Source organism: Bombus vosnesenskii, unplaced genomic scaffold (assembly GCF_011952255.1).
Source record: "Bombus vosnesenskii isolate JDL3184/JDL3185 unplaced genomic scaffold, Bvos_JDL3184-5_v1.1 scf7180000013275, whole genome shotgun sequence".
NCBI classification, from domain to species: Eukaryota; Metazoa; Arthropoda; class Insecta; order Hymenoptera; family Apidae; genus Bombus; species Bombus vosnesenskii.
The window spans coordinates 258599-281105 of record NW_022882933.1 but is presented as its reverse complement, the minus strand read 5'-3'; the positions used below and the strand labels follow the sequence as shown (position 1 = coordinate 281105).

Below are 22507 nucleotides of genomic sequence, written 5' to 3'. Positions count from 1 at the left end.
AGTATGTGGTTGTTCTTCATGTATACCCTTCTACCTTTCTGTCATGTTTCTCTTGGAATATGTTATATCTTCCTGCGTTTGATCTTGAAATAATGAAAAAATATTACAATGTTTGTATTACTATTATTTATTGTTACAAATTACGGTTACATTTTAAGTGACCATTTAATAATACGTAGCAATATGCTATATGTCGCCAGTATATGTATAAAAAGATAGTATTTTAATGTGCAATTCAACGCATTTAAAGATTATTTGAATTAATATATTGTTATCTGTCAAATCGCTTGTATTATACACATTTTATTACTGTATTTTAATTTATATCTGAATTGTTAACATTTTTTAACAATACTAGGATTTTCTATTTTGGCAAATTTTTTTAGCATATTTGCTACTAATCTTTTTACAGTGGATTGCAATTGTTTTAAATTTAAAATATTAAGTTTAATATCGGATTTGCACAAAATAATACATTAATTCTTACAATCCTTATAATTATTTACCGTAACTTATTTATAAAACACAAATATAATAAGTTCTATTGAAGCTTAGTACATATTTGTTAATAGCTTGTAGTAGAAAATTTAGTTTTTCCAACTTCAAACAGAAAATAGTACATTTGATCTACTATCTGATATTTCACTTTCATTACATTGTGGTTTTGTAAAAGTTCCGGTAACAGGACTCGTCGAAGTACAGGAGTGACTGCTTGCAGATCCAAAAGTCTTTTTATAAAAACAGAATTCACAGAATCCACTTCTACCATAAATTGGCAAATTTATCATTCCACTGGAAATTGCGAAGTTTCTGCAACACGTAATATATTCAAAATAATTATTTATCTAAAGTATTATTATACATAACTTCAATTGCGATTATATTTCAATATTTAATATTCAACGTGATTAGAATAAGGTGAAAATAAAAATAAAAAAATTTTGTTTAATATTTTGTTCATTATTTATCTGGTTATAGTAATATTAAAATACTAAATTACTCCTAGAATCCTGTAACCTTTCCTACACAAATGAATGTAAAATAGTTCATGCAACGGTTTTTAGTAAACTTCAAACTTTATGTTACCCTATAAGACATAGCCCTATCTTTTATCTCGTGTCACTTTTATATATGTCGATTATACTTCAAAAGAAAAGATATAATATCTGCTTTTCTATCTAGAAAACAATTCAACATTATAGCTACAATACGACACACACGATATACACAAATTACTGAAAAATAATCATTCCAGAAAATGTACCCTTGCTTGGCCAAACAGTAAGTGCATAAATTCATGTAGGAAAACTGCAATATTTTGTTATACTTTGTATATAATCTACCTTTATATCAATTAATTAATTATTAACTATAAGTTTGAAAATATGCACAACAAATATTCAAATATATAAAAACTAATAATCAGTACTCAAAGAACATATTTTGTTACTTATATATGTCGGAGATGAAAGGACACCGGAGCCTTCCTTCTGGAACCTCGGAAAAAACCCATAAACTTGTAATTAAAGTTTACAGTCATAATTAAACAATTTGCCGTCACTCGACCCAATCCTACCTGCTTCAGATTTGTGATAATAAACTTGGGCTCAAGGCGACCATCAGTCGCTGATCGTAGCCGCGGTCAACGGGAGGGGCGCTTTGCCTAACAAAGGGGTGGAGCGATAGTATGACTCTCATTAAAAGAAATACCAATAGAGGTACTTGACAGTAAAACATTCTAACGATTCCTTCGGACAATGAATACCTGATGTTGAGGCACGTATACAGCACAAGTCCAGTCAGCCCGAGGACCCGCTATAAAACCTGGGTTTTTTCGGCAATTAAGATTTTCCAAACGGACAGACAGTCTTTGTCCCAAACTGACCAATTGACAGCGACGTCAATTTCCCTTACTTTCGGAACGAGGAAAACTATTATGGGGTGTGTCTAAGGACACGAGATCATGGGATCCGTCGGGTATAGCCCTCGTTCCGGTCAGTTTCGGATCTCGCAGGATGACGGCAAATTGTTTAACTACGACTGTAAACTTTAATTGCAATTTTACGGATTTTCCTGAAGTTCCAGAGGGAAGGCTCCGGTGTCCTTTCATCTCCGACATATTTGTGTTAGTTCTACAAGCCTCAATGTGTTATTTATATCCCTCGAAATTGTAGTAATTTATGTGGGAAAGTCCATACGATCAAATTAGAGCAACACAAGTGATGCAGAAAATCCACTGAAATCAAATATGTTCTTCATGTATATACATACATATGCATACGACACGAGTTAACTAAATGTGTGTATCTATAATAGAATTAGACGTAATACGAAATAATACATACTAAGAGTTGCGATAGTAAAGAACAGAGAATTATGGGGACAGAAGATAGGGATCGATCGTACTTCAAAAGAAAACGAGATGATTTCCAATGCGATGAATACCCCTTTTACATAGGATTATCCTCCGAATCGTCGGCAATACATACTCGTATATCATCTCATTGTAACGCACTAATTGTAAGGATTAAACTAAAATTAGAACGAAAAATTATCTTAAAATAACGTATACCCACTTCTGCAAAACAAAAAGCCAGCAAAAGATTGGCACAAACAATCCATACTAAAATCAGAAAAGCATCAAAAGTACGTTCTTTTTTTGAAATGTTTATTTAATGCTGATTCCGAGATGTCTTTTAAAGTCCTGGGTCACATGCAACAATGAAATGTAGAAAAATGCAACACTATTGGCATAACTTATCAAAGGGGACAACCATTTTCGATGACAATAACTGGATTCCTTTAAGGATTCTTACCAGTGTCGTGAACGGAGTTTAAATACTTATGAACTGAAGCCAATGAAGAAAAAGTTATGTAAGAAAAGAAGCGTCTATAGTTTGCAGTCTATAGCTTTTTTGTAACGAGTCATTTCTCTATAATAAAAGCGATGCCGCGTGCCGTGCAACACGTATTTTTTAATCTTATGAATATTCATTTTTAGTAAAAGCTAATATATACTTACTTTACAAGTTTCATTAGATGTTCAAGATTGAGCGAATTTTAGAACCGTTCGAGTCTGTAAGTGCAAAGGATATCTATGTTTCGCATCATAGTTATTATACAAAAGCTGCGAATATGTAATTAATTTTGCAGAGTTCGCGGTATCTATCAAATACATACATACAGTTACTCACAAAATTGAACGTGCAACACCAAATAGTACTGATAATCGAAGATCTATGAGGCACCAAACTAATGAAGGCACATTGATTTTGATAGAAGAATCGGGTAATCGGTATCGATAACTAAATAAATGTATTATAAATAAGAAAAAAAAGAAAAATTTAGAAAAAATAAAATTCTAGTCTATCTGTATCGTTTTCAAATATTAACACGTTATTCGTTTTGTATATCTCTAACGAACCTCTAGTTAAATATTCAACATGTAGTTCATGTAAGTAGTTACCGATAATATTGATCAAGTTGTGCCTTCTCTATCCTTTTATCTTTTGCACGACGATTTTGGAACCAAATTTTTATCTGCGTTTCTGTAAGATGTAAAGATGTAGCAAGCTCAAATCTTCGTCCTCTAGAAATATATTCTCCTCTACGATATTCAACTTCCAATCTCAATGTTTGTTCCCCGCTGAAAGTGGTTCTTTGCCTTCGTGGTCGTCCCTCTTTCCTCCTTTTCCGAGCTACTGTTCAATGTAAACGAGAGATTCTCTTAAATGATATATTTTACTATACACTAAAATGTTTATTTACCGTATATTAATATTTCTTAATGTATAATGCAGCTTGTTATTCCTTATAGGAAATATGCATTAACCTACTTATGTGAAAAGCCTATTAATTTAGAAAATATTTTAATTTGTCCTGTAATTCTAACATTTTCACAGATTATTGTATTCTCATTTTGCGTGCTTCTTTTTTTTTGTTGTTTTTCATTTAACACGCTAGCGATTCTCGGCAGCCTCGCCGTGACAACGGCTTAAGGGGCAGGCGAGTAACACTGGGTTTGCAGAAATATAGCAAGGTATATTTCACATTGAAATGCGGCCAACTGCGTCCAGTAATCTCATCACAACATCGGTACGAGGTGGCGAAGCGGAATAAATCCATTCAAACGTGTGCGTATACCTGTATTGTGTTATATTGTACATGTTTGCTGTAATAACACTTATCAATGGAAAGCTTTAGGAAATGAATAAAATATTGAAATACGTATTGCCGACAAATTATCGGTGTGTTTTAAGGATTTCAAGGAACGTGTAAAAACTGAAACAGATGATGCTTCCCGTTAATCTTGATTAAATTTATAATTATAATAACTTCGGGCATTCGATGTATACAATGTACTTTTATACGAGTGCTAGTCAATAAGAGACTGTGATTAGCTATTTAAATTTATTTAAAGTTTGGGAGAGACGAATTCAATTCTTAAATTTGACGTCTTTTTTCACTTTTGTGGGGAACAAATAATCGAATACAAATTTCTTGGCGATAAAAATAATTATAGAAGATGTATAAATAGAATTCGAAAGCAAAATTTCTTTAATTCTAGTATGTTGATTAACAGAAACGCGATTTGTCTTATATCATGTATAATGTAGATATATTATCTGTAAGATTTCGTAGCATATTTTAGTTGTATTTTAAATGTTTCCCTACAGTAATCTATGCAATTATTGGGAAATAAAATACAAGTAAAGAATAGATAGATAATGAATGGCGGAATGAATGAAGTGTAATAGAGAGAATGTTTGTACAAAGATATAAAGAGGAGGGATAACAAAAGAATTGATATACATTTTATGCTATTGTAGTTAGTAAAGTTTCATTTTAATTTGTCCAGTTGCTAGGCCATCAGGCTGAAATAAATACAATGCAAATACTTACAATAATCTGCAATGTGGTAACTTCAAAATATTTGTAAAAATGTAGTTGTAAATATTGAAATTCTATCGGATAGTATACCATAAGGGAATAATTCTTAAGCAATCATCATGGAATAGGCAAATTCCGTAATACGATGTATTTGAAAAAATCAATAATTTTATTAAATAATTATGTATAGAGAAAAGAAAATGTATAGAACGACAGTAGAATGATATATTCAATTTTAACTCTTTTTAATAAATCAATTTACTGATCAGATTTATTTCTGCGGTACAACGTATTAGAATATTGTTTATGTTAATTTCAATTATTAATCGAGAATTGTAATTCAATACTCCTACGATTATTGTTTAAAATACATTTGATGTTGCACTACTTACGTCAATAATTTTTAACATTAACGAGAAGAGTAAAATAATACTTACAGAAAGCTGAGAATCCTTGCAAATGGTGTTCCGAAGTTGGGAAATATGGTAAATTATGAAAATGCGGCGGAAGCGCAGACGGATATGCAACTTGAGATAAAAATACAGGATTATTAGTAGGTCCGGATTGATGAAGTTCGTGAAACAATGGTAATCTTAAATTAAAGAAATTCGAGTTCTTCTCCTTGTCATTCGTTAACACGTTCGTTTCATTGCTATTCTGTTTCCCGCCTCGTTCCGTGGATCTTTCTTTTATGCCCATTACCTACGCAGAAGATTATCTTATTAAATCCCAAATTGTCCTAATCCTTTATCTTATACTTGATAAAATATTATTTGTTAATAAATTTAACGTCTCCGTCTTTGCATAGTTGCATATTTATCAATATTTCCTTAAAATTTTCGTTAAAAATGTTTCGTCTATTGAAAGCAGCTTTTATCTCGAACTTTTACATAACAAAACAATTGTCTAATATACTTAGATCGTTAGTCTATTTACTAAAATTATCGCGAATCTTATTGGGAATGGCCAACATTAAGATAATACTCTAAAAATTATTCTATTAACTGTCAAGATTTCTCGAAATTTTAATATTATTTTATAGATTTTAATCACTCTTCAATGAGAATTAAAATATGTTTCAAAAATGTCAAAAATATATACTTTCTGTTTCGATCTAAGGATAATCCTCATTTGGAAATCGTAAAAGAATTATACTTTTAAGGTATTCAAATGAAGATTACGTTGGTAGTTAATGAGCTAATATCGGAGAAAAGTAATTATAGTAAGTAATTATAGATCGGACGCTTCGTTTAAACGAGAACCAGAAAAAGTATTGAAAACAATAACGAACAAAAGAGGTTTCTACACGTAAGAAAAGTTATTTCTTACTTGTATAACTTCATCGTTCGAAGAATTGCACGAATTGTCCGCATCTAACGTGTTTCTGTTGTACAGAAGTATATTCGAAGTAAAGTCGAAGCTTGATTTCGGTTTAGGTGTTTCTTCGTGATCATTATCGGTATCATCGACCTTTTTCGCTTCGAGGTGTCCATAAATTCGCGCGAAGAATTGTCTTGGAGATGATGGTCCTTCTGCCTTCGTCGACATTTAGTCAAATTCTATCGACGCGTTCTAGTTTCAAAATAAAAGTACAAAAGCTACAAACGGCCCGTCTTAAGCGCGATATACATCGTCGTCTTTATTTCCTGCGTCATTCTCAAATCTTTGATTTTATTCTTGTATGCCACTAACTCGATCGACGTTGAATTTGCCATTGCACGAAACTCATTCAATTCGTTGTGGATAGATCAAAATGAGAATGAAAATTTGCAAAGAATAGAAATTTGCATCCTCTTTGACGTCACTTTAAATCTTCCGATCCTAGGCGTAGCGAATAGGTTTGTAAAATTCACGTACGTGCACATCTATTTTTCACGATGTTCAGAGGACCAAAGTTACGTACAGGAAATATGCAAAATAAATATGTAACAACGTGTTAAAACTTAAAGAAAGTGCACGTTTGAGCGCACGCGTCAGTTTATATACGTTCATATACATATACAAATAGTGTTCACATAACGAGTAAGATTGTTGGAACACTCTTGATACGACACTTGTACGTAAAATACCTCGAGAAAGAGCACCGAATGACTCGGAGCGAGGTTGCACACGTATCTGAGTCGAAGTTTGCAACGTCCATTCTCTCGCTTCATGGTTAGTATGAAAATAGAGAGAAGGGATGTTCGGTGCTCGTACTCCCTACCCCATGAATGTTCCCCACTATGCGTGGTATACCACCCCCATCCCTTCGGTTTCAGATAATTTCTCTGTCATCGTTGTAACGCCCCTTTGCGAAAAAGCACCTGCAGACGTTTGTGGCTAGTCGAAGAGAAACCGATTTTATTACATATTTCTAATTGCACCGTGAAACTCGAATATGTTGGTAATAAACGTGTAACCGAGCGATAAATAGTTTTAGATTAGAATCAGTGACGTAAGCTTCGTTTCATATTGACGAATCTATTTGTTAGAAACAAGATATTTACTGTATGACGATTAAACGAATTTATTTGATAATTGGATTTGATAATTTGGATTTCATGTTAATCTTGTTGAATAACGTTGAATTTCCAGTTGCCGATAGAGAGATTTATAAAAATCATGAACCATCAGCGAAGCGATTACTCGTTAAAGTTACTTTAGGGTATAATGCAAACTTAATATTATAAAATAACGATGTAAATTATTTCTGCTAAAACTGAATATTTTAATAGTTAATATTTTGTAAGTAAAATATACCGTACGTACATTGTGTATTTATAACCGTAGGAATTCATATCGCATATTATACATATTCGTCATCGAACAAAAACGACGTACAGTGTTTTCTAATTTATTAGATATTCTATTTTCCGCCTTTTGTTATTTTTCTTTTCCTTTTTTTTTTCTTTTTTATTGGTATCAGAATCTACCTATTGTACGTCATTATGCCACAATAAAATTTCGATACGAAAGCTTTTCTATTAAATATGAATGATCTGTGAAGGGTATGAATATTAATCTCGCAGTATATCTGGTGCATTCACGGTCAACCGCACATTGAACAATCTACACTGGAATTCTTTCCTCATCCATCTGTCGAAGATTTCAACCCTCGGGAGAGACTTACGGCTTCTTATCACGTATCATTGCTTTATTTTTTGTTGGTATTCTTTCTGTAAATCACATATCATTGGTTCATTTCTTATTGCTGTTCCTCCTATGATATTAGATTTGGAAAAATAATTTTTCATACGTTTACCACTGAAATTACATCTCTTACGACTATTATATTTATTGAAGTATTTATAATACCACGATAAAACAAATTGTAGTATACTCTATCAATTTAAGTAACAATTTAATAAGAATGTTATATTTTTCGTAACGCTCGTGTATATCAGATGTGTTCAAATATTGTCAATGCTTTCATCCTAAATATAAATGTGTCTTTAAAGTTTGATACTATTATTAATTTCATTTATTCTTTTATTAGCGATTCACGGCAATTTTACTATTACAATTCCGTTGGATGTTATTCTAAACATCATTCCCCTCGGAATAGAAAATTTTGGTTCAGCCGAAAAATAGCTTGAGAATGTCAAATTATTTAACAGAAAGAAAATGATTTAAAAAGAAGATGACCGTAAAAAAACAAAAAGTGTTTTAAATCCTATATCTTCCAGGTAGATGAACGATCGACATCCCAGCATTCTCTCCCCTTTTTACATTAAGATACAAATACAAGCAAATACTGAAATATAAAACAGTTGACACAAACAAGAATATAGTACATAAACATAAAAATGGAAATACATTTTGATTTCTATTATTTTTGCTAAAACGTGTAATATTACGTTTCAGTTATAAATCCGTGAACGAGCTAATATCGCAATAAAATTGTAATAAATACGTTTATTAACTTGAATAATTGTATGCTCGCCAAGCAAAATCGTTATATGTATTTGCAATAATCATAATGTTGACAATAGAAATCACGCGAAGGAAATTAGAGATAGCTCGATGTGAAGCTGGACATGCGCTTGCGCATCTTCAACGAATTCTCGTTGGTTCTTCTATAATTACATTGATTTCCATCTCGTCCCCGATTGGTTCGAAATCGGACTACCATTATATCACTCCACCGGCGAGTTATTCTGATAGGTAATTCTCACGCACCTAAAACAATCCAGATTACCATCGCAACACAGACAAGGTCGTTATTCATTGTGGTTCCGGCTAACATTGTCTACTTAAAAACTCTTTCATCTTCGTCTCGCTTTCGAATCTTATTTGAAATGAGCCGGTATTCGACTGTATTTTGTTTTTCTTCTCGAGGACTCATTTCGTTGTAGGACTTCTTCCTTGTCTTTTTTTATTACAGTAGTAAACAAAGTTTATATATTTCATATATAAAACGTGCTGTTTGCGTATTCTCGTTTTCAAACCCGTTTTCAGAGTTGAAAAGAAGCTTCCGACGAAAAGATGAAGTATTATTGGTTTTACTAATTTCTTCACGCACAACCACTCCTTTGTTCACTATACTACTATTTTGATTCTACTATGGGCATTAAATTTATCATTATATTTCCCGAGAAGATTTTCAATGTATCAAATCGTCTAAATCTTTCATGTCGCACCTCCTCAGGAAGTCATCCAATGGATAGAAATGCAGAATTTATCATTTCTGAACAATATATCAACAACTTATGGACAGAAATATCAAAGCTAAGACTCAATTTAAAATATAGCTGTTTGTGTTACCATTGAACGTGTTTTCATTAATTTCTATTTGAAATTATGGACAACTTAACAATTCCTTACTAACATCTGTAATATTTCTGTAATTTACCATTTTTTAACGACTAATTTCTACGTTGCACAGAGTAGGCGCTTGAAACATCGAACCCAAATTTAGTAGGTGAAAATATCTGCATTTTGTATGACTTCTTCTTCTGTTCTTAGTAAATTCATCATGCAATGTGGTATAGCATACATATAAGATATGTATAATGTGTCTAACTAATAAGAAGAGTTTCTACTTAGAGAACTACATATTATAGAAGCTCCATATTCATCATTGCGTATCAATACGTCTGGCTTGTAACAGGAGTTACTACTTAGAGAGCATCGTTATCAGGATTCAGTATGTTTCATTATTATCTGTTATTCTATAATTCTAAATAATTATGGTTGGAGTTAGCTCTCTAATTTGATTCTCCATTCATTCTTCTATTCGATAACATTCTTCTTTCTGGAGATTCTTCTAACATAGTGTTGTTCGTCTGCAATATCATTTCATTATGCATAAAATAGTGACAGATCACTTTATTTAGCATAGATAACGTATCACTGTATAAGTTTTTGGTACACGAATATAGCGAAAATAAATTTTATAAAATGCATCAAAAGGAAGAAATCATAAAAAAAACGTTGTCACCATCCCTTGTGGGGATCGAACCCACGACCTTTGGATTAGAAGTCCAACGCGCTATCCTCTGCGCCAAAGGGACTTGGCTACGGTAAATTTCTATAACATCACACGTATATAGAAAATTTTTATTATAAAATTAATTTATATTATTCTCTTTAATCTACTGTATTTTCAATCTATAAACTATTTTTTAATATATGACTTCGCAAAATTGCATGACAAAGTAGGATTAAAGGAACAGTTAATTGCATTAATTAAATTCCCTATAAAAAAGATTGTCGAGCATTAGGGATATTTTAGGTAATCTTCTAAATTGTCAATAATTAATAAGTAAAACCTCAAACTCAATTTTTTTATTCTTCATTTTCATTTTCTTCTGACTTGCAGAAACAATCATCGAATTTTTATCATCAGTTACGACAATCTTCCTGTATATACTCATATAGTAGATTTATATATACTGATAAAAGCGGGACACCCGTATACGTAAATATATCTAATTGAAAAATTAATATTAAACATGATTAATCACCTATTTGACATTTCCTTGATTAAATAAATCCATAAGGAATTATCAAATAAAAGAGATGTGATATTAAGCTCATAAAGAGATATTGTTGTGTTTAATAGTAACTATGTATACTCTATTTTACCCTATGAATTACCCTATGAATTTCAATTCTTTAAAATTTATAATTAAATCAATGTACATAAGTCCACAAACAAGGATAAAATCTTTAATTTTTATTTCCATAATTATAGCTAAAAGATAATAATAATTCCATTATATTCCATAATATTTTCCATAATAATTAGCTAAACGATTTGAAAATATTTGGTAATTAAAAAAAAAAGTGTCGTTTAATATTAAATAAAAATAATAACAATTGCATAAAATAATACTTAGGAACAGAAGTAGAGAAATTGAAAAAAAATGAAAAAAAAGTATATGTATTTTTATTTTTTTATTTTATAGTACACTATATAATTCCATATTTGACCACTGTGAGGCAGCACTTTATTTGTATATAACTCTCGGTCGAGAAACGGAACATTGTAAATCCGTAATGTTGCAACGGTTAGTGCGTATAAGTTCTCCATGTAAGTTTTATTATTGTAAAGTTATTTCATTAATCCCTTAAATGAGAAATCAATATGATGAATGAACGTACTATGGGAACTATCAGTTTGAGATTCTAATATGTTTTGAAAAATAGGTTACACAAGAAACCATAGTGTATCCAAATCTATCTAAATTCTATATACAATGCCAATATATAGAATAGCGTCGTAGAAACTTATTATTGTGTTATAAACACCATTTTTCATATTTTATATGTTCTTGCTGTGTGACGAATTTGACTTTTACATATAAAAGAGAAATTTACACAAAATTTGTTTTATATGTATATAAAATGGAAATATTAAAACAACGACAGGTATGTATTTATTGTTTGACACTTTTCTTCTCTTTTCTCTAACTTTTTTACCTGATTCACTTGTATGCAATAATAATCTATTATTTTGTCGCTAATATAGGTTAGAATATTAAAAGGATATTTACTTTCTGTACATTTATATTGATGTCAAATTAATGTAACACATAGCAATAGATAAATTATATTATATATTGTATTAGAATATTTATTGTTATTATTAATAGTTTTGTATCATAGCTTATTTTACATTCACTTTAAATATGTCACCTATAAAAAATAATAAAATTTATTATTTCATAAAACTGAAAGTTATGTTATATATATAAATATATCATTTTAGAAAAAGAAAGAAGAAAGGACTAAACTTTCTATAGAACAACAAATACCAGATGTTCCAACATTGGAAGAGTTTGAATGTCTTCTCGAAGAATCTCCTACAAATTATCCCAAGGGAGAAGGCATTGAAAATATGGAAAGTGAATTACATTCTGCTGCAATTGACACTGAACTCTATGAACAACAATCTATCCAAACAACTACGGAAGAGACAGAAGGGTCACAAGTTACAAATATCAAAGTACTTAGATACTATTTTCTGCAATCAAGTATGTTTTGTTTCTTACAAATAATCAAAATGCATTTTCAATTTTAGAATGAAATTGATGTTAAAATTGGAAATGATCTGACATCATCATTGAATAATTTAGAGGGGAATATGGAGAAAGTTACAACATCGATTTCTATGATAGAAATAATTGATAATACATCTGATGCTCCTAATAATGGAACTGCAATACCAAATTTATCTCAAGCTACTTCAAATATATCAAATTCAAAAAATTTCACTCGTGAGAGGGAAACAAAGAATTTGAAACAAAAGAAAGAGAAGGAAAGAAACAATCAATCAGATTCTATCATAAACGAAATAGATGTCACGCATACTGCTTTTGAGGAAATTATGCCTTTCACAGAGAGCCAACTAGCATCATTATATATTAATAAAGAGTTAGCGTCGATTGATATATTTATTTCAGAATTTGTTGAAGTACAACTTAAGAGTAGTACAATTAGACAGCAACATAAACTTCAGCAGCTTTTAACAAACTATCTTCGTGTAAGGAATCATTTAATTATCAATTCTCATGAATTGGAAATTTTAAAGAAGTCCTGTAAAGAATTGCAAAAACAATTATGGTGTTTAGATAAAGCCTGTATTAGGGAAGCAGGAGAATGTCAAGATGGAAATCCTGTTTTTGCTATACATGAATATTGCACTGCACGTTTCAATCAGCAGGCATTTAGTGCATTAACTCGAAATTTATCAACAATAAAAGATTTATTATACAACACTCAAGCATTATATTGTTATGAAGCAGAAATGTTCAGGTTTCAAATTGAACAGTATGTTCAAAGAGTTTACGACTCTTGTTATAAATTTGTAGAGTTTCCTTCTGGTATTGAAGGTGTAAATCTATTACCACTGCACATTTCTTCGCAAGCAATTCCACAACTAATGGAACTTAGGATGTGCATAACTATATTGTTTAATTTTCAAAGAAAATTATTAAAAGATGGGAAATTTGTAGCAGATACTAGAGAATGGCTTGAAAAATTAGTATCAGTTCTGTTGAAAATAGCAACTTGGCAAGATCATTTATTTATATTGAATCATATCTTGAGATGTCCTGGTGGGGTAATGAATTGGGCTCATAACTTTGTTCAAGTTCCTATACATCCAGACCTTGGTAAATTAGGCGTATCTCCATTAAATGACCCATATTTAGATCATGTAGTAACCATACTGGCTGTAATACTACAACCTATTAAAGATAGAGATAAGTTCCTTGAACAGGTACTTGTATTGTAATTTACTACATGTGTTTGGATCATTACTAAATGATAATTAACTAATTCATGGTAATAATTTAGGTACAACAATCATTGGAAGATACAGCATGTAGTCCAGGTGATACTGTTTGGCTAATGTTGGATGAGGAAGGAGAGGAAGATGAAGATATAGCTAATGTTGGTGCAAACCTATTTGAAAGTGACCTTATTTCTTTACTAAATCAAATTCCTTTTACTAAAGTATTTGAACAAGTGCTATGTATTCGGTATAAGGATGATTATTATCAGAACAAAACTTACATTACACATTATCATTTGTTTCGAATGTTTGCATTTTTTACAACTGTTATTGGACTTTTAAAGCAAGGTTTAAAAACATACGATTCTCCAAGATATAGACAATTAACCAAACGACTAAGTGCATTAATTAGAGATATTGTGCAATATGCTAGTGATCAATGGGAAGAATTCGATAAAAATCAGGTAGTATTACTACTTTGTTAAAAATATTTTAATATATAAATTTGAATTTACTTTGTATAATACTAACTCTTGAATTTCTATCTTACAGAATACTCATGCATCAGTATTGATAAAACTTCAACTTGAATTTGATTGCTTTTTTTTAAAAGCCGTTTTGTGCATATTTTCGTCACGTCGTTTGGGGGCGTGGCAATATTTAGCTTCTATGCCTTATCATGTAATATCATCCAATAACTTATGGCAAATATTTTATATTTTACACTCTGGTTGTACACAAGTAGATATGTACGTTACTAATAAATGTATTTATGGTATGTTATAATTCTGCAATAAGAACAATATAAATATTTTTAAAATTGACTGTTGATAATATAATGTTATGTTATTAACGTTACAGATTGGATAAATGAATTAAATTCTTCACAACTTCGTGCAAAATTTGAAGAAAAGTTAAGTAGCATGCCAGGAGATGAATCATATTTTCTTTTAACAACCTTTGCTAATATGGCTTTGGCAAGAACCGATAAGGATTATGATTTTGTAAGAACAGCGACAATAGATTTGTTTCAAGTATGTATTATTATCTGTATCATATATGTATAATTTTTAGATATTTAAACATAAGAATAATTTACAGATAGGATTTCTTAGTGAAAAAACACAAGATTCTTGCTCAAAAGATGCTAGATCTCTTCTGTCAAATTTAACAAATAAATATCCTTCATTGCTATCAGATATCTTACTGAAGTTACGAGATAATTTTGTATCAGCTGGGAAGGTATGAAAAAATGTTATTACATGCTTCTATAAATAAATATGTCTAAATGTAATTTTATTAATTTTAGCTAAGTTTATATTTATTTACTGACTTAAAATTACACAAATGGGTACCACATGAAAAAGATATAGTTATTCTTTCTACATGGTTGAATCAATATTCATTAACATCGACTGAGAATCAGTTAGCCCGTTTAATTCTTACTAACTTAAATTGGGGATTTAATGAGTAAGAATATAATTTTTAACTGAACTAAAGTTTGTTTATTTAATATATAATGATAGTTTAATTTCTATGTCTGTTACAGAAGTGGTAACTTATATCTTCCTATTGATTTACATAGACGCATAGCATTATTAACTGTTGAGCTCACCATGAAATATGTACCTGATTCTTCTGTCCAAAATGCCTCTTTATTGGTAGAAGGTGTTAAACAGGTATAATGTGAAGATTCCACGCCAATACTTATTTAATGAAATCAATCTTGATATATATGTTATATTAAAATTTACAGGTTTCAACAATGATAAGACCTCAAACTGCTGAACATATTTTTTCATTATGGGCATGGGATATGATTTCTAAACTTAGATTACACCAACTTGATCAAAGTGAGACACTTTGTCTTTATGCACTTTCGAACCTCACTATAGCATTTACTCATGTACCAGACATGGACTCTGATTCATGCTTGGAAATTTTGGTCACTGGTACATTAGAAAAGCAACCTATTGCATGTTATGTGGCAACAATCATGACGTTATGGGGCCATTCTATACCTTTGATATGTTCCAAAGGATTTGCCCAATTAGAAATATTACAATATCATTGTAAATACGAACAAGTGCTTATATGTTTACATCATATAATACCTTTATTTTTGGGATGTATGGATTCATTATTTAAGAATGATAAATTTATTAGTCTTGTTATTTCTCTAATTGCGGCCGATAGATCTTATATGAAAGTCGCTAAAAGCCTTATAACAGCCGACTTTCCAGGAACAATATTGAAACAATTTTCAAATATGATACACTCACATTTATATAATTACAAAAAGTAAGTAAACATGTTGAATATTGATACTGGACAATAATATTTTATTTACAAGATGACATAATTTGTTATAGATATCGTTTGCAGACACCAAAAGATTTTGTATACCTATGGTTAAATGTACTTGTACTTATACCAGATTGGAATAAAGACCAAAGCGTAATGTATCTAATGGATATAGTCATCAGTGCTGCATTCTTTCATGTGGATGCAAAATCAATAATGGATCATATGTTTCAGAATCTTTTCTCTGTAAGATCTTTATTGCAGTTTTAATTACGTTAAATAATTAGAAATATTAAAATATCAGTTTTAAACAATTTAACAAATTACATTATACTTATTCCTTTAATATGTCGTTATAATGTATTTAACTTAAATTTGAATTTTACTTTTAATTGAGGTAATATTTCTATACCTTATATTGATTGAGAAATTATATCCATCTAACTAGCTTGCCATAGAGGAAAATAATGAGGTGCGGTTTTTCCTTTTATTTAAAATATATGCTAATTTGTTTTTATGAGACCAATCTAATTTTATTTATATGCAAATATATATATATGATACTTATATTGTATGTTTGTATTAAATTTGGTTGTGATATAAAAAATTTATTTAATGAATTATTTTCAGACTATGTCTAACCGCAATGTGATGACATCATTTGGCTCATTCTTAAATTGGGCAACTGGTTCTTCAAATTCTGTTAGTCTTTTAGGAAAATCTACTCAATCTGTTTGGGTTGCTTATCAGGTACTACTAACTGAACAATATAACAGAGAAATTAAAACTGGGTTATGGCATGAGATTTTAAAGGAATTGTCAGCACAGCCTAAAATATCATTAGATTCTGCTATGAAGGTATATTTTATATAATATTTCATATAATTCTTGAAATTTTGCATAATGTAAAATATATATATATATATATATATATATATCTAATATCTTTTTAGCGAGCTTGTGCAATTGTAAAAATGCAACCATTCGGAGCAAATGGATTATCTATATATCGTTGGTCACAGCAAGCACTAGATACACCTATAGGACATCCTATTCTTCCTCTTTTATGGCAAAACTTTTTTGCATTATTTCTTGCAAGAGCCCCGTCAATGTCAGGGTTTGTTTTACAAAAAGAGAATTTACATGTTTTATAGAAGTATGAATTTAACATTTTATAGAAATAAGAATGACAATGAAATTATTTTTCAGAGTTCATCATGGTGGAATTGGTGAAAAATTTTTTGAAGGCATGATTAATTTAAGTTACTTAAAAAAATTAAAAAAACGATTACACGATACTACTACATACTTTCAGTTAAAAGGAGAAAAAGAATTAGATAATGGAGTGCCAATCACTGATGACAGACGAGCATTTTATTCTAATGCAGCAAAGTATGTAACATTAGATGTAATGTATATAAGACTTATAAGAAAAACATGATAGATTTCTGTTCTTATAGGCTTTATAAAACTTTAAGTTTGTGGCTTGAAGAACCAAGATTACATGAACCAGGTCTTTATTTACCAGCATTACCTCCACAATATATGTCACAAAAATTAATATTACTCGTTCAGGATAATTGGGTAAAAATTTTAATTCGTTTATTATAAATACGGTGTGATAGAATATGATTGATTATATTGTTTTTTTAAATAGACGCCATGGTTAGAATATATCGATTATTGGGCAGTTCAGCGAAATCAAGAAATGGCAGTTCAAGAATGGGAGCGTACATGCTGTAGAAATCAAGAAAATTTCGATCAGAAGGGTAGAAATGTATCAATCTCACCTCCTAAAATGGATGAACCATTGCAAAGAATATTTAAAAGATTGACCACATATAAAAGACCTGTTTCTCCATGTTATGATCACCAGCACACACATCTTATTGGTGCAACTAAAGAAACTGTATACAATGCTGACTTAGTAATACAACACGCTGTAATGTGTTTTGAAACAATATTAGAATATGTTGAGACTTATAATTTAATGCTTCTTGAGCATACTGCAGTGAATTCTAGCTTTTTGGAACTAGTGCCTACACTTTATAGAGAAAATGAGAATCAAGTAACATTACATGCATTATGTGATCCAGCACCTCCAAATCAGAAACACTCTATATCAGGAACACCACCTACTGTGCACTGCGCTGGTCCAGCAGTAATTACAATTAAGGTAAAAACAATAATGTTCTTCTAATTTTAAATATAAAATTATTTATACAACATTGTAATATTTAGGTACCTGAAGCTCACATGAGTGATCCTATTGATCACATGATAACACAAAATAGAGCTGAATATGAAAATTTGTTGATAAAAGCTACTCTGCCGCCATCACATATGCTTATTTCCATATCTGTTTTTCTAGACCATTTAATTGGGTATGTATAATACATATTATATTTTTAAGATATATAATAATGACTTGAAATTTACATTAATATATATATATATATATATATATATATATATATATATATATATAAAAAATGTAAATATATTATTATTCGTTTTAGAATGTTGGAACATGAAATAGTTGTAAATCGAACAAATGAAAACACAACAGCATTGTACAAAATTCGAGAAAGTGGAGTTAAATTATTTTATTGTTTTATAGACCATTATACAGAAGAAGCATCAATTTGCCCAATAACAAAACAACTTATGACTACTTATTTAGAAAGATTAGGGCAGGTCCGTATAATTGTAAAATTAAGAGAAATAATTTTAATAGATGAATTATTAATATGTAATATCAATTCTAATAGATATTTATTAGTGGAGAAGAAACTCAAGGTCCACAATTATTAAGCACTATTATGCAGAAACCAAACCTTGGTGGTTTACTTGGACCTTATTTTACGCCTGTTGCTGGTAGTGCTTCAGCATTTTTACAAATGTATCACACTGTTGTAGAATTTTCTATGAGTACAAAAGTCGATCTTTGTTTTGTATTATTATCAAAAGTAGGTTATTTTCTATTTTTTTATTTTTATATGTTTACATAAATATCATAATCTTTACGTTTATTTTCCCTTTAGTTTGATGTGGGAATCTGGTTAAATTATAAGCGTCCAAGATTAAGTGAGCGATCAACGTTCATACACTTAATATTTAGAGCTCTTTGTGATATGGGTCTTAATCCAGATGAAACGAAACTGGTACTACATGAGGTATTTATAAATTTCATATTTTATGATTACATATATTACGAAGAATTTTTATAACATGTTTGATAAACATTTTTTTATAGTTATTTAGGAATCATCTCCGACTTGTATTATTACATGAATTCCCAGAACATTATGGTGAAGTTCTGAGTGTTGTATTAAAAAATAGTGAAAGGCAAGATTTATCACTAGATGTTTGGCGAGATTTACTAGGAGCACTCAGTGGTAAATCAAAAAATGCGTTTCCAAGTTATTCTAAAATTAGGGATGAAATTCGTCATTATGCTACTGAGCAAAAACTTCTATCTCGACAAGAGGTTTGTGTTTTCAAGCATACAATATTTTACACTTATTTCTAATTCGGAATTTTTTACATAAATTTGAAATAAACTTATATTCTATATTTTATTACAGATATATGATACAGCTATATTATTAAAAAAACATTTTACGCAAGAACGTTTAAAATATGGTCTTTATGGATTATATCCAAAATATAGAATCTACAATGAACCTTTAAGTACATTCCTTGGTATGGTAGGTCATGCTCTTGTTGCACTTACTCTTCAATCTGATAGAGGTTCATTAGGAGACCAATGTAAGTATTTCAACCATACATCATGTATGATATTTGTAATAAATATAATTATTGTATTTTATAATTATTGTATTTAAAGTGTGTGAGAAAATATGGCCTGTCTTAAGTGAAATGTATTCACCTTGGGTTGCACCGTATCGGACACAAGATTTAAGAGAACCAGCTGCCGCATGGATTCAACAACTTACAGATGATCGATCTGTTTTATTACCATGGATTGTAACAGATGGTCCATATGCTAACAAATTTGTAGCAATGTTTGTTGAATGTGTTCGTTTTATTATCGATATTTTGCCAGCATCTAACAAGATACTCTGTTTCGTCTGGCAGTTTTATGTTACCAATTTTGCACATGATTCAGTTAAAGATCATATTCTGAACGTTATTCATGGCAACTTTTTATCATTGCCATGGGATCGTTTCTATCCATCTATAAATGATGTGGAATTGATGGCAAAAGTAATTGATCAAAATTTACCAGATAGTCACTTATTCCTGGGAAGCGTGTTTACATGTGTAAACTGGCCACTTTGGATAAATGACTTATTAGCATCACATCCATTAACTCTCATAGCGAGAATGCATGTTTGTTTATTAAATCTATTGGTAAAATTATCTACTGAACCAAACGTTAGACAGGTAATTAATTATATTCTTCACAGTCTTTGTATTCATATATGCAGAGGTCTTAAACTCAAACAATTAATAAAATGATCAATATCAGCTTAAGAATATGTTAATGTATTAACAATATATTTCAGACTGATAAAGTAATTCAGTTAATTATCGATACTGAAAAACTTTCTTGGCATTTATTAGATGCATCTGCCTATGATCCAATAATTCGTTGGCATGCCATGAACTGTGATTCAAGAGTTGTTCTCTATTCTTACAATGAGCAATGCCATCCTATAGATGTTGCTGTACATAAGTATGTATAATAATTTTATTTTATTATCTTAATTTTATTTACAAATTACATATTCTGTAATAAATATGATGTAATAGTTTGTTAAAGGTGGCAGCAGGCTATGATCCTGTTGTAGGTCATCTTTACCCAGCTATAGTAAGAAAGAGACAGCTATATATACACTTTACGATAAAATTATTAATTGCTTGTACAACACGATATAAACCTTTATTATCTACAAATCCAAAAGTATTCAACAATACATTATCAAAAATGCTAGATGATATGGAAGCTATTATCATAAACAGTAAATATGACACATCTATATAATTTAAATTATTGCATATATCTAGAATTATTAAAGAAGTACAATTAAAACAAAAAATAAAAATCTTTAGCTGTTCCAGAATCCCAACAAATTACAGAAGCAAGTTCACTAATTACTGAATTATTCTGTGTTATGAATCAACATGGGGTTCTCATGGAACATCTTCGCACTAGCTGGACATTGTGGCTTTCAAAAAGAACAGCTAACAATCCAATTCTTATGAGTATACTTAAAGTTGTTGGAACAACAGTTACTTCACCAACTATACTTGGAGAGTTAATGGAGGCTGCATTAGAATCATATTTTAAATTTAATTGTATGTAAAATAAATATGAGTATAGTCAGTTATACATTTTTTAACATTTTGATTTGTATGGCAGCATCTGAAGAAGTTTCACCAACTTGGGCTTCAGTTTTAACAATTTTCCAATCAGTAATACCTCGACGACCACCATTGGAGACATTTTTAATTTCTGAGGGAAAGCTTCTTACTTTGTACTTTATTTTACTTAAGCGACTTCCATTATGTCAAGACATTAGAGAAGAAGGAGTGCTTCTTATAAATTTAGTTGACTGGATTTCTGCTATTAAGCCAACGTAAGTGTAAATTATTAAAAATTTCTACATTACAGTATGCCTACATTTAATTTAATATTTTTTCTTTAGGAATATAAATGAAGAAAAATTACCTCTTTTTTGGGCTAAAACTTGTGAATTAGCATATAGACAATGTCAATATAATAAAGATACTAAAACTGCTGCTAGAGCTCTTAAAGGCCTAGCACGTTCATTATTAACGATTGCTGATGACAGTGCACAGGGATGGGGGATATTAGGAGCTATTGGCCTTAAAAAAAATTCCAATCTGTCAATAAGGTAAATTAAACAATTTTATTACATAAAATATTAACATATATGTTATTCTATCTTGTATAAAATTTCTTTTATATTTATATAGGTGCAAATTTTTAAGTCGCGTGATAGGAGTGTATTGTTTAGCTCAATTACCTGAATCAAAATCAGATCAACAGATAGTAAGATTTACACCTGATTCCCCTGGAGTAGCATCATCAAAAACATATGAATCAAATGTATTGGAAATCCGACCTAGTACAGAAGCTATTAAAGCTATGCAGGCTTTAGAAGGACTTTTATTGAATAAACAATATGTAACGCTTACAGGAGACATAGAACGATCTATTAAATTAATTAGGAATCCTGCTAATTCTTTGCACAATGCAACAGTTATTCTAGGTGTATTGACAACAGAACTTTATAATCAAAGGTATTTGCATGTTTTGATAGATTAATGTAATATTTTTTGACCAGATTAGAATGAAAATGGCCAATCGTAATTTTATATTCATTAGTTTATATTTATTATTTTTTATTGTATAAAAATTTATAATTCCTCATAAATCTAGTCATAGATATTTGATTATATCTATTGCTGATTATCTAAATCATTATGTATTAATGATTAGTTAAGCATAAAAATTACATATGTGTATATAACAATTTGTATGTATGTATTATGTTTATATACGCATAAAATTAATATGTCCGTAACAGATCTATGTATTTA

General features: G+C 30.1%; 2 protein-coding genes and 1 non-coding gene across 5 annotated transcripts; 1 reads left to right on the top strand and 2 right to left on the bottom strand.

Annotated features, from left to right (window-relative positions):
• Window positions 1-357: 357 nt before the first annotated feature.
• Window positions 358-6826, bottom strand: LOC117231868 (homeobox protein rough). The gene is made up of 4 exons (XM_033490732.1): window positions 6220-6826; window positions 5328-5592; window positions 3467-3701; window positions 358-810 (listed from the first exon to the last, which is right to left on the bottom strand). The coding sequence occupies exons 1-4, from the start codon at window positions 6436-6438 to the stop codon at window positions 603-605; spliced, it is 927 nt and encodes a 308-aa protein (XP_033346623.1). The 5' UTR covers window positions 6439-6826; the 3' UTR covers window positions 358-602.
• Window positions 6827-10309: 3483 nt separating this feature from the next.
• Trnar-ucu lies at window positions 10310-10382 on the bottom strand. Its single transcript has one exon. It is a non-coding gene; the product is annotated as a tRNA-Arg (tRNA).
• A 997-nt stretch (window positions 10383-11379) lies between these two features.
• LOC117231860 (ectopic P granules protein 5 homolog) lies at window positions 11380-22282 on the top strand. 3 transcript variants are annotated; one of them, XM_033490714.1, is made up of 30 exons: window positions 11383-11742; window positions 12083-12319; window positions 12395-13594; window positions 13672-14073; window positions 14162-14384; window positions 14471-14643; window positions 14711-14851; window positions 14919-15079; window positions 15159-15288; window positions 15366-15910; window positions 15982-16159; window positions 16362-16385; window positions 16544-16771; window positions 16867-17030; window positions 17123-17305; window positions 17374-17497; window positions 17571-18089; window positions 18155-18297; window positions 18433-18610; window positions 18685-18882; window positions 18958-19089; window positions 19170-19403; window positions 19501-19684; window positions 19764-20323; window positions 20446-20615; window positions 20693-20901; window positions 20993-21238; window positions 21303-21519; window positions 21589-21798; window positions 21881-22282. In XM_033490714.1, exons 1-30 carry the CDS (start codon window positions 11719-11721, stop codon window positions 22230-22232), a joined length of 7689 nt encoding a protein of 2562 aa, XP_033346605.1. In that variant the 5' UTR covers window positions 11383-11718; the 3' UTR covers window positions 22233-22282. The 3 variants fall into 3 exon arrangements, with proteins under 3 accessions (XP_033346607.1, XP_033346605.1, XP_033346606.1); XM_033490715.1 differs by lacking the exon at window positions 16362-16385; XM_033490716.1 differs by lacking the exons at window positions 20993-21238; window positions 21303-21519; window positions 21589-21798; window positions 21881-22282 and having other exon boundaries at window positions 11380-11742; window positions 20446-20607; window positions 20693-20740.
• The last annotated feature ends 225 nt before the right edge of the window (window positions 22283-22507 follow it).

What these genes read in the sequence shown, in the direction of transcription:
- LOC117231868 (XM_033490732.1), bottom strand. Translation starts at nt 6,438, where the DNA reads ATGTCGACGAAGGCAGAAGGACCATCATCTCCAAGACAATTCTTCGCG. An exon ending in GCAAGGATTCTCAGCTTTCT is followed by an intron (nt 3,702 to 5,327) that starts GTAAGTATTATT and finishes TACATTGAACAG; the next exon opens with TAGCTCGGAAAAGGAGGAAA. An exon ending in CAACTTGATCAATATTATCG is followed by an intron (nt 811 to 3,466) that starts GTAACTACTTAC and finishes TACGTGTTGCAG; the next exon opens with AAACTTCGCAATTTCCAGTG.
- LOC117231860 (XM_033490714.1), top strand. Translation starts at nt 11,719, where the DNA reads ATGGAAATATTAAAACAACGACAG. An exon ending in AGAGCCCCGTCAATGTCAGG is followed by an intron (nt 17,031 to 17,122) that starts GTTTGTTTTACA and finishes ATTATTTTTCAG; the next exon opens with AGTTCATCATGGTGGAATTG. An exon ending in CAGCAGTAATTACAATTAAG is followed by an intron (nt 18,090 to 18,154) that starts GTAAAAACAATA and finishes TGTAATATTTAG; the next exon opens with GTACCTGAAGCTCACATGAG.